The sequence below is a fragment of the Lactuca sativa genome, chromosome 5, assembly GCF_002870075.4.
Source record: "Lactuca sativa cultivar Salinas chromosome 5, Lsat_Salinas_v11, whole genome shotgun sequence".
Lineage (NCBI taxonomy): Eukaryota > Viridiplantae > Streptophyta > Magnoliopsida > Asterales > Asteraceae > Lactuca > Lactuca sativa.
This window is the reverse complement of record NC_056627.2, coordinates 94,692,102-94,703,685: the sequence shown is the minus strand read 5'-3', so window position 1 is coordinate 94,703,685 and position 11,584 is coordinate 94,692,102. Positions and strand designations below refer to the sequence as shown.

The following is an 11,584-nucleotide window of genomic DNA, read 5'->3' as shown; positions in this document are numbered from 1 at the left end:
ACTAGGTGTTGTCGGTGTCACACCGGGCACCTAGTAAGAATCGCCCTTGCATATCATATTGTATCTTTAATACAAATAGTTCCCAATATTTTGCATTTTAATACACGTTATATAGCAATGTCTGAAACTTTCCCAAAATAAGAGCCCCCCCCCCCCCCCCCAAAAAAAAAAAATACATTTTACACGACAGTTAATACTTTCAAGGTCCAAAAATTGGATTCTATAATTTTTGAATCAAATATTGTACAAAATCATTGTATTCTAATCCTTCATATCATGTCATGTAATCAACTTTCTATAGAGGTGTTCATGGATGCTTGAATTTCTTCTAGTGTCCGATCGTTGGGCTCTGGTACTAATCATGCAACAAACAAAATAATCACACAACATATGCTTGAAAACATGAAAATGTTCCTAAGGGAAAAAATAAATATCCATCAACTCCATAAGCAAGTCATCCAAATATAGCAATGTCATCCAAATACAAAGCAATTTTGCATGTTATATTTAGATAGATTTTGCAATGTATAATACCCTAATAAAAAATTAGTTTGTAAGTACAATGCCACAATTAGGAAGATTTTAACAAACTACAACGTCTTAATATGAAGAAAAAAAAGGTGAAGGTACAATGTTGTAATAGAAAGATATTAACACATGATGTTATAATACACAAATAAATGAGAGAGAGAGAGAGAGGGTTATTTGTTTTTTTTTTGTTTTTTTCTTTAAAATAAATTCTAGGGAAAATGACTTGGAATGGTAACGAAGTATCATCATTGTACAAAAAATATCATTAAACTTTTTTTTGTATACATATCGTCAACCAACTATAATGTTTGTACACATATGACCATTAAACTTTACATTTGTTCAAAAAGTATCATTACGTTACCGGTAATAATAGGTCACCTGCCATGTGTCATGCAACGTGGCTGCTGACGTGGATTTTACTGTTTATCATGTACACATTATACCATTAAACTTTTGTTTGTACACATTACACCATTAAACTTTTTTTGTACATATTTTACCCTTGAACTTTTTTTGTACAAATTTTACCATTACTCTTATATACTTTATTCAAAAAAATAATAATAACATTTCAAAAAATACATATTATTACATAAAAATGGGTTTTCCATCATTGTTACTCCCTGATTTTGTAAGGTTTGGGGAAGATGGTTCGTTTTTTACAATGATACTAATCACTCCCTTTTGCAACATCGTACATTTATGTTGGTCATTGAAAACCATATGATGGTTATGTAGTATATATTATTATATTTAAATGTATGAAAATATAAATACTTAATTATCCATTATTTTAGTTGAAGTTTAATACATTTTAAATGTATAAATATATAAACACTCTATTATCCATTATATAAGATTTCGAATCCCCCCTGCTCTCCCTTCTTGATTATTGTCGATGATTAGAAAATTGCATTAAAATTATATTGTTGTTTCCTTATAGGAAAATGACTTATAATGGTAAGTTTATTAATGTTTAGCTAAAATAATAAATAACTAAGTATTTTTTAGACACTCTATAGGGAAGTCTCAAATTCAAACATTGTGGTTTTCAATTTATGTATGACCAACATAAATGTAAGATGTTGCAAAAGAGAGTGCTTAGAATCATTGTGAAAAACGAACTCTCTCCCCCAAACATTACAAAATCAGGGAGTAACAATGATGGGAAACCATTTTTATGTAATAATATGTATTTTTTGAAATGTTATATTTTTGAATAAATTATATAAGATTAATGGTAAAATGTGTACAAAAAAGTTTAATGGTAAAATATGTACAAAAAAAGTTTAATGGTATAATGTGTACATAATAAACAGTAAAATCCATGTCAACAACTACGTGACATGACACATGGCGGGTGACCTACTATTACCGGTAACATAATGGTATCTTTTGAACAAAAGTAAAGTTTAATGGTCATATGTGTACAAACGTTATAGTTGGTTGACGATATATATATATATATATATATATATATATATATATATATAATAAAAATAAAAATAGTGGTATTTTTTACAGTGTTGATACTTCAAGCCATTTTCCCTTAATTCTAAAATAAAACAAAGGGATAATGACTTAAAAGGGTAACATATTATTCGATTTGTACACATTTGGTCACTGAGTTTTTTTTCGTCCACATTTACCCCTTAAACTTGTTAAACTGTACACATTCAGTCCTTATGACTTGTTACTCCAGGTTAGCCGGGAAAAATAACTTGATAGGGTAATATATTTTTCATTTTGTACACATTTAGTCCTTAATATTTTTGTACATATTTAGTCCTTAACTTTTTTTTTGTTTCAAAATAAGTCCTTTTTTTGTACTCATTCAGTACTTATGAATGATTTCTTTAGGTTTTTTTCACGACGTCTTACGCGAGACAATCATTGATGAGGTGCTTTGGTTGTTGATGCTTATGTCCAATGCGATCTCGACTGCTTGGTTACGCAAGTCTTGTGGTTTGGCTTAGGTCTTGTATTTTGAACATCGTAACTTCTTCATACGATATCAGATTTTAAGGATCTTTATCCACGTGTTCATTTTTTGAGTCTACTACAACTTTCATTAAGATTACTCCCATTAAAATGTAATATTTTTTTACTAACAATTTTATAAAAAAAACATACATACATGCATTCATAAAAAACGTATGGACAGGGGAAGACGCAGTAATACATAGTAGGTGTTGTCGATACATGGAAAATAGGTATAAACGTAAAAAAAAAAAAATAAATAAAAGCGAAAAATTTTCCACCGCGAACAAAAAAAACAGGTGTTGTCGGTGCAACACCGGGACCATACTAAGTCCGCCACCGCGTATGGATATAAAAATTGTAAGTAAAAATATATTATTTTTTAATGGGAGTAATCTAAATAAAAGTTGTAGTAGACTAAAATACGAACGCATGGATATAAAGATCGTTAAAATCCGAGATCATATGAAGAAGTTATGACGTTCAGAACAAATGACCTAAGCAACCAAGTAGTCGAGATCGCGATGGATATAAGCATCAAAAGCCCTATACACCTCATTAATGAATATACCACGTAAGACTTCGTGAGAAAAAACTAAAAAATCATTCATAAGTACTGAATTAGTACAAAAAAATGACTTATTTTGCAAAAAAAAAATGACTAAATGTGTACAAAAAAATATTAAGGACTAAATATGTACAAAATGAGAAATATATTACCCTATTAAGTCATTTTTACCGGGTAACCTGGAGTAGCCGGTCATAAGAACTGAATATATACAGTTTAACACGTTGAAGGGTAAATGTGGACGAAAAAAAAACTCAGTGACCAAATGTGTACTAATCGAAAAATATATTTAAGGAATAAAAGTTTTTTCAAGGACAGGACTATAGTGGGTCTGTAAGATTTCGTCTATTTAGGGAAGTAATTGTTTTAAATTCCGGCGAGGTGTTTTATTTTTATTTTCTATAAACTTAGCCAACCCCTTTTGTCTATTTAGTAAGTGGGTTTGCTAAGTTTTGACTTTTGGGGTTCCAGACAGCCGGCGTACCAGTAAATAAACGATCATTGTGAGGGTTATTCCATTATCTCATCGATTTTCTTTGCAATCATTTTGTTGAACTTTTCTTCACCAAAGAGTTCAATATAGGATACTTGAAGCTTATTATCAATGGCGTCTTCATCCATTTACAAGAGTTTTAAGTATGATGTTTTTCTAAGTTTTTGTGGCGAAGACGTTCATAAGACTTTCGTGGATCATCTTTATCATGCTCTTAAGCAGAAAAGCATTCATACTTACAAAGACGATGAGGAAATCAATCAGGGCAACTGGATCAGTGATGAACTTATCGGATCCATTGAAGACTCAAAACTGTATATCATCGTTTTCTATATAAACTATGCATATTCATCGTGGTGTTTGGATGAGCTTGTGAAGATAATGGAATGTCACAAGACCAAAGAGCACACTGCCTACCCCGTCTTCTATGATGTGGAACCGACGGAAGTCCGCAGACAAAGTGGGGCAGTTGGAGAAGCGTTTTCAAAACATGAAAACCAAAACCAAGAAGCTGCTGAGAAATGGAGAGGAAGGCTATGACAGACGCAGCGAATTTGGCTGGATGGGTGTTGAAGAACACTGACGATGGGTAATCACTTCATCATGTTTTTGTATTATGTCATGATTCTGTGATTCTGGTCGATATATACTGCTTGGATATTGGTGGTTTCTCCTTCTTCCCTCAAGATTTTGCCCAAGTTTTTGTCTTGGTCAACATTGAATATGTAAACATTCCACAACACCACCATCGATAACGCGACTAATTAATTCCCAATCATTTCCATTCCAAGTCGGTTTCCTGTTTCGGTATTTTCTTAATTTGACAAAAGAGATATGAACTTTCTGTTTTGAGTAATTCAACCCAAGGCAAAAAAAAACAATTCAACTTTTATATTACTTTAGTTCCCCATATGCAAGATTTTTAGTTTTTCACAATTCTTCCATCATATATCAGTGATATTCTTTCAATTTGCTTCGTTTTAATCTGAATTTGTAAAAGGATAGGGCATGGCTTCTCATGTTGAGTTTTTCATGAATTATGATTATACAACTATGTTATTACTTCATTTCACCTTATTTGTTATAGATGTAAAATAACTGTTACTAGAGACTGAGTAAGCTAATTAAGTCTTCTTCAAAATACAGGCATGAAGCTAAATTCATCCAGAAAGTTGTTGAACAGATTTCACTAGAGTTACGATCCATAAATTTCAGGAGCGATGAAAATTTAGTAGGCATGGAGACCCGAATTAATGGTGTTTTATCATCTTTAGGAACAGGTTTTGATGATGTTCGTGTGATCGGGATCAAAGGAATGGGAGGTGGTGGGAAGACAACTTTAGCCAGAGCTGTTTTTGATCAAATATCCTTTAAATTCGAAGGTAAAAGCTTCGTTGAAAAAGTCAGGGAAGTATCAAAAGCTTCTCCATCCGGTTTGAATTCGTTGCAAAACCAAATCCTTTCTGATGTCTTCAATGATAAAGGCATGAGGGTAAGTAGTGTTCATGAGGGGATAGGCATGATGAAGAGGAGGATGACTAGTAAAAAGATTCTTCTTGTTCTAGATGATGTGGATCATAAAGAGCAGCTTAAGGCATTAGCAGGTGAGACAACTTGGTTTAAGCCGGGAAGTATAATCATTATTACAACAAGAGATCGGCAAGTACTCGAATCCTATGAAGAAAAGTCAATTCATGATGTCCAACTGTTATCGCATGAGGATGCAATGTGCCTCTTCAGTAGGTATGCATTTGGGAAAGTGATTCCAAATCCAGGATACGAAGAGCTATCAAAACAAGTTGTGCATTATGCTGCTGGTCTTCCCTTGGCCATCAAAGTTTTGGGTTCATTTCTTTGTGGTAAAGATGAGATTGAATGGATGGATGCCCTTTTAAGACTAAAAACCATTCCGTCTCAAGAAATTCTGGAAATATTGGAGATAAGCTACATTGGTCTAGAGAATGATTACAAAGAAATATTCCTAAATGTTGCATGCTTATTGAAAGGGTGGTCGAAAGCCGATGCAATCAAAGCGCTTGAAAGTTGTGGATTTCATGCTAGAAATGGTTTAAGAGTTCTTGAGCAAAAATCTCTAATAACTGTTAATGATAATGGGTATCTTGGCATGCATGACCATATTGAAGAAATGGGGAGAAATATTGTTCGTCGTTTGCACCCGGATAAGCCTAAGAAACATAGTCGATTGTGGATTAACAAGGAAATTGAAGATATATTGGCTAATAAATTGGTAAGGGTCAAGTTTATTTCTAAGTTTGGAACCAACACATTTTCATTTATTTTGGCACAAATCTTTCTTTGGATTACAGGGTACTCAAGCAACAAGATATATAAAATTCTACATGGAGAAATTCAGTCCGGATATGGTGATGAAAGGTCTTAGAAAGATGAAGGAACTTACATTTCTTCACGTGTCTTTGCAATTTATTGATGCAAGCAAAAGTGATTATTCTCGGCAGAATTGGAAGTCTAAAAATTTTCCTAATGCTTTGAGGTATCTGTGTTGGAACGATTACCCATATAGGTCTTTACCCAAAAAATTTCAAGCAGATAATCTTGTTTCACTCGAGATGGTTATAAGCCAAATTGTACAACTTTGGGGAGGGGGAGAAAGAAAGGTAGAATTATGGATTATCGATTCTTTTCCTCCTCATGTGAATACTATACATCCTTTGTGTTTTTATTACACTAATATTCAACTTATTTTTTGTGCTCATGATATAGGCTCTTAACAAGCTCAAATTCCTTGACCTCAGCTATTCAAAGTTAAGGAACCTTGATCTTGGGCTTACTCCAAATATCGAGACGTTGAATCTTAGAGGATGTCGTGAATTGGTGAAACTTCACATGCTTGCTAGATGTTCAAAACTCATAAATATTGACCTCAGTTCATCAATGTTGAGGACCATTGACCTTGGGCCGGCTCCCAATCTTGAGATTTTGAATCTTAAAGAATGTGAGGAGTTGGTAGAACTTCACATGCTTCCTGGATGTTTAAAGCTCATAACCGTTGACCTCAGTTGGTCAATGTTGAGGACCCTTGACCTTAGATCGACTCCCAATCTCGAGTTATTAGATCTTAAAGGATGTTCAGAGTTGATAGAACTTCACATGCCCGATAAATCTCCAAATCTTAGATCCCTCGAACTCAGTTATTCAAAGTTGAGGACCCTTGACATTGGGCTAACTCCCAAACTCGAATATTTAGAAATTACATATTGTTATGATTTAGAAGAACTTCACATGGCTGATGAATGTCAAAAGCTCACATCCCTCTCCATTACTCGTTCAAAGTTGAGGAACCTTGACCTCGGGCTGACTCCAAGTCTCAAGATATTAGATCTTAAACATTGTTATGATTTGGAAGAACTTCACATGACTAGTGAATGTCGAAAGCTCACATTCCTCAACATTAGTCATTCAAAGTTGAGGAGCCTTGACCTCAAGCTTACTCCAAACCTCGAGACGTTAGATCTTAAAGAATGTTCCAATCTTGTAGAACTTCAAATGGTTGATGAATGTCTAAAAAACCTTGTCTACTTAGACTTAAGTGGTAGTTTGCGGTTTCTAGAGTTTAAGTTTAACATAAAGGATGATACTTTAAGTGAGAACGATTCTTATTGTAGTAAGGGTGATGCTTCTGGTAGTGAGGATGAATCACTTGAGGTTGGTCCTTTAGCTGAGTTACTCCTGATTATGTTGTCCCTAGATGAATGCCCATTTCACCCCAACAATAATTTACCAAAGTTTCAGCTTATATGTTGCTATAAAGAAGATCAACCTTTATTGACTAGCAACCTTGAGAAGCTTATTTCTGTAGGTTTGTGTGTTTGCACAAACCTTGATACGTTTTCAAGAAGCATTTGTGGGTTGCAACATATAAGAAAGCTTAAACTCCAAGGTGGTATTCCAGAGGTCCCTAAGGATCTTGACCAGCTAGAATGTCTAGAGAAGCTAGAATTTTCTTATACAAACATTAAACATCTTCCCGATAACATTTGTATGTTGAAACATCTACAATATCTCAAAGTTGATTCATGTTCGTTTCTTGAGAAGTTACCTGAGAATCTTGGCCAATTAGAATGTTTAAGGAAGCTAAGTTTGTCATCTACAAAGATTAAACATCTTCCTGATAGCATTTGTATGCTGAAACATCTTGAATCTCTCGAACTTCGTGATTGTTCGCTGCTTGAGAGGTTACCTGAAGATATTGGGCGATTAGAATGTTTAAAACATCTCTCCCTCTGCTATTGTATTCAACTTGAGAACTTGCCTGAGGAACTTGGACGTTTAGAATGTTTAAAAATGTTAGAATTAACACATACATTCATATGTCATCTTCCACAAAGCATCTTTTTGTTGAAAGGTCTGCGTATTGTTGGGTCAGGAGAGCTTCTTCAGTCATGTGATTTAAGATCCAAGATACAGCCCTCAATATACGATGAGTTCTTCTATGTGGATGTGTGAATAATGCAGGCAACTTTTACACAGGGACCCACAATATAGGAGTCTTCTCTCAGTGCATTTCTCCAAAGATTATTTTGAGTCTCCAAAGCCCTGGAAAAAAGCCAATTTACAAAGATATATAATTATAACAGGTACTTCCTCCGTTTTCTATTGGTTGTCTTACTTTGGTTTCAGTTTTCAAATTGATATGACAATTAATTTTCAGCCAAATATATATATGATTATATTGAAAGAAAATACAAATACTATACGTACAAGAACCCATGTGATATTTTTGAGCTTGCTTTTGTAGTGTAGCCTATACATTGTTGGTGTTAAATTTGGAGCTTTATTGGAGATAAAACCGGACATGACTTGGCAGATGCAAAATGTGAGATTTCTTCTGCTTACATTCATTTTGCAGTCTCAGAGTTTGAGAATGAGATGTTAAACTCCTGACAACACTTATGGATCTTGTGAAATTTACACATAAGAATTGTATTACCTTTTACATTTCTGCATTTGAAATTGTATTTCTTTATAGGGAAGCAATCAAGACACAACGTGATTTGCCCAACTACTTTGGAGAACTATTTAGGAAGAAGTAATGTAGCAGATGAGAAAGAGCATTGTTGTCAAAGCAAACCCTATTCCCAGTTTTTAATACCAATGATCTCCATTAAAGGTTGAACTTAAAATGCATTTTCTTTTCTATACTATATGGTTTACATTAAGGTATAACAAACCTAAAAAATTGAATGAAAGTTAAATGTAGGGTCGCACTAGTTTCTTTGTTTATTATCCCATCCTACTTTACTTCTTTGGAAAAATGACTTATATGGGTAACTATGTTTCAAAATCGTTCAAAAAATATTATTTAAGTTTGGTGTGTCCAAAAAACACCATTCAAGTAAAGCATTTGTACAAAAACACCAACGAAGTACATTCTTTGTTCAAATTTGACCTTGTGTAACCGACAATTACCGGTAACAAATAAGTAAAGGAAAAAAAAACAAGAAGAAATGACTCAAAGGGGTAATTATGTTTTAAAATCGTTCAAAAAACACCATCCAAGTTTGGTATGTTCAAAAAACACCATCCAAGTATACAAAAAACACCAAACAAACTATATGTTTTGTTCAAATATTACCCACCAGTAACTTGGCTCTTACAGGTTAAATGATGACTTGACTTAACTATTATGACATGACATAATAATTATTGACAAAACAATAAACGATATATTCCTCATTTAAAAATCGATTTAGGGTTTCTTAATGAACGAATGACTTCATCTTCTCCTATGATTGCTCTTCTTCTTCTAAAGTGATGATCTCGAACTCAAGTCCAAAACCCTAATACTTGACTTAAGGAAAAAAGGGCTCATTTACCCCTGCCTCAATGGGCCTCCCTCCGCCTAATGCCCAAATCCATAAAAAGCCCAAAAAGGCATCCAAGCCCAACAACAAGGCCTATAAGGCCCAATATGGCCCAAGAACCCCCAACATGGCCTTAAGCCCAAAAAATGACCTGCTACAATCAGGTGGGCCCGAGGCCTAAGTTAAACAAGTCCATGCATACGCCCAACATATGTTGAAGCCTCTGCGATCCGGATTTCAATCCAGTACGCCCGGCATACTCCTAGCGTACGCCCAACGTACTCGGCTAGGGTTAAGAACTGTCAATCTTCTGAAGGCCATAACTTCTTCATTCTAAGTCCGATTTTGTCATTCTTTATATCCATAGGAAGGAAACGAGAAGCTCTACACTTCTATCAACTCCCCCTTGCCTTAAAAATTTTCTAACATAAACCTAAACCTCATAAAGGCTCGAACTGATACTTACTGATATGTCCTTGGGCTCCAACAGAAACCGAACACTTGGTCCCCAAAACCTACATTATCCATCACCAAATGGGCGTTACAGACACCAAGACTTGTTAAGAACGAATATAAATTTGAATATATCGTACACAAGTATCGGAATCATATCCCAAGAAACATGCAAAAGAAATGGTACGAAACAATAAAATAACAATGAAGGGACAAGAGACGTGCCTATCTATAGACCGGATAATACATGAAGGACCGGTCAAGACTATGAACTATTCTAACAACGAGCAGCCTATAAATACCCCAAAGACATGATATCCGAGGCAGAGTAAGGTAAGGCAAAAAAGAGATAGCATACATAGCATTAAGGTAACACTAAGAATCGCAATCTAATTTAGGCATTAGAGAGCTATGTTGGGGTCCAAATTAGATTGCGATTTAGTTTCTGAAGGCCATAACCCTCGGTTGGACCCCAGAATGACAAAATCTAATTTAACATTAGGATAACACTAAGAATCACAATCTGAATGCCATAACCCTTGGTGTGGTTGTTGATGCCTAAATTAGCTCCTGTGGATATAAAGAATGATGAAATCGGACTTAGAATGAAGAAGTTATGGCCTTCGGAAGATTGACGGTTATAGACCCTAGCCGATTACACTGGGCGTACGCTAGGAGTACGTCGGGCGTACTGGCTTGATATCCGGATCGCAAAGGCTTCAGCATATGTTGGGCGTATGCATGGACTTGTTTAAGTTAGGCCTCGGGCCCACCTGATTGTAGCAGGTCATTTTTTATGCTTAAGGCCATGTTGTGGGTTCTTCGGCCTTAGAGGCCTTGTAGTTGGGCTTGGATGCCTTTTTGGGCTTTTATGGATTTGGGCCTTAGGGGAGGAGGGAGGCCCATTGAGGCAGGGGTAAAGGAGCCCTTTTTGCCTTAAGTCAAGTATTAAGGTTTTGGACTTGAGTTCAAGATCATCACTTTGGAAGAAGAAGAGCAATCATATGAGAAGATGAAGTCATTCGTTCATTAAGAAACCCTAAATCGATTTTTAAAGGAGGAATATATCATTATTGTTTTGTCATAATTATTATGTCATGTCATAATAGTTAAGCCAAGTCATCATTTAACCTGTAAGAGTCAGTTACTGGTGGGTGATATTTGAACAAAACATATAGTTTGTTTGGTGTTTTGTGTACAAAAAGTTTACTTGGATGATGTTTTTTGAACATACCAAACTTGGATGGTGTTTTTTGAACAATTTTGAAACATAGTCACCCCTTTGAGTCATTTTCTATTGTTTTTTTCCTTTACTTATTTTTTACCGGTAATTGTCGGTTACACAATATCAAATTTGAACAAAGAATGTACTTTGTTGGTGTTTTTTTTACAAATGTTTTACTTGGATAGTGTTTTTTAGACACACCAAACTTGAATGGTATTTTTTGAATGATTTTGAAACATAATTACCCATATAAGTCATTTTCCCTACTTCTTTCTATTACAACATTATACATCCAATATTTTTTTCTAATTAGGGCGTTACATATTGAAAATATTCACCCCATTGTAACTTTGTGTTTGTTGGTTTTTTTCTTATATATTATAACAGTAAAAATAAAAATTGCTTTATATTTAAATGAAATTGCTATATGCTATAAGTTAGTATATTACTATATTTGTAAAAAAAAATGTTTTTTTAAACGAATTCTA

General features: G+C 34.4%; 1 protein-coding gene across 2 annotated transcripts; it reads left to right on the top strand.

The window, feature by feature from the left end:
- Positions 1-4,024: 4,024 nt before the first annotated feature.
- LOC111916141 (disease resistance protein RUN1) lies at positions 4,025-8,826 on the top strand. 2 transcript variants are annotated; one of them, XM_042902516.2, is made up of 6 exons: positions 4,025-4,164; positions 4,722-5,823; positions 5,903-6,211; positions 6,318-8,191; positions 8,358-8,430; positions 8,584-8,826. In XM_042902516.2, the coding sequence occupies exons 1-4, from the start codon at positions 4,097-4,099 to the stop codon at positions 8,058-8,060; spliced, it is 3,222 nt and encodes a 1,073-aa protein (XP_042758450.1). In that variant the 5' UTR covers positions 4,025-4,096; the 3' UTR covers positions 8,061-8,191; positions 8,358-8,430; positions 8,584-8,826. The 2 variants fall into 2 exon arrangements, with proteins under 2 accessions (XP_042758450.1, XP_042758449.1); XM_042902515.2 differs by having other exon boundaries at positions 8,353-8,430.
- The last annotated feature ends 2,758 nt before the right edge of the window (positions 8,827-11,584 follow it).

Excerpts from the sequence above, each read along its gene's own strand:
- LOC111916141 (XM_042902516.2), top strand. The coding sequence starts at position 4,097 with ATGGAGAGGAAGGCTATGACAGACGCAGCGAATTTGGCTGGATGGGTG. Across the intron at positions 5,824-5,902 it reads ATATATTGGCTAATAAATTG|GGTACTCAAGCAACAAGATA; the intron begins GTAAGGGTCAAG and ends TTTGGATTACAG. Across the intron at positions 6,212-6,317 it reads GGGGAGGGGGAGAAAGAAAG|GCTCTTAACAAGCTCAAATT; the intron begins GTAGAATTATGG and ends CTCATGATATAG.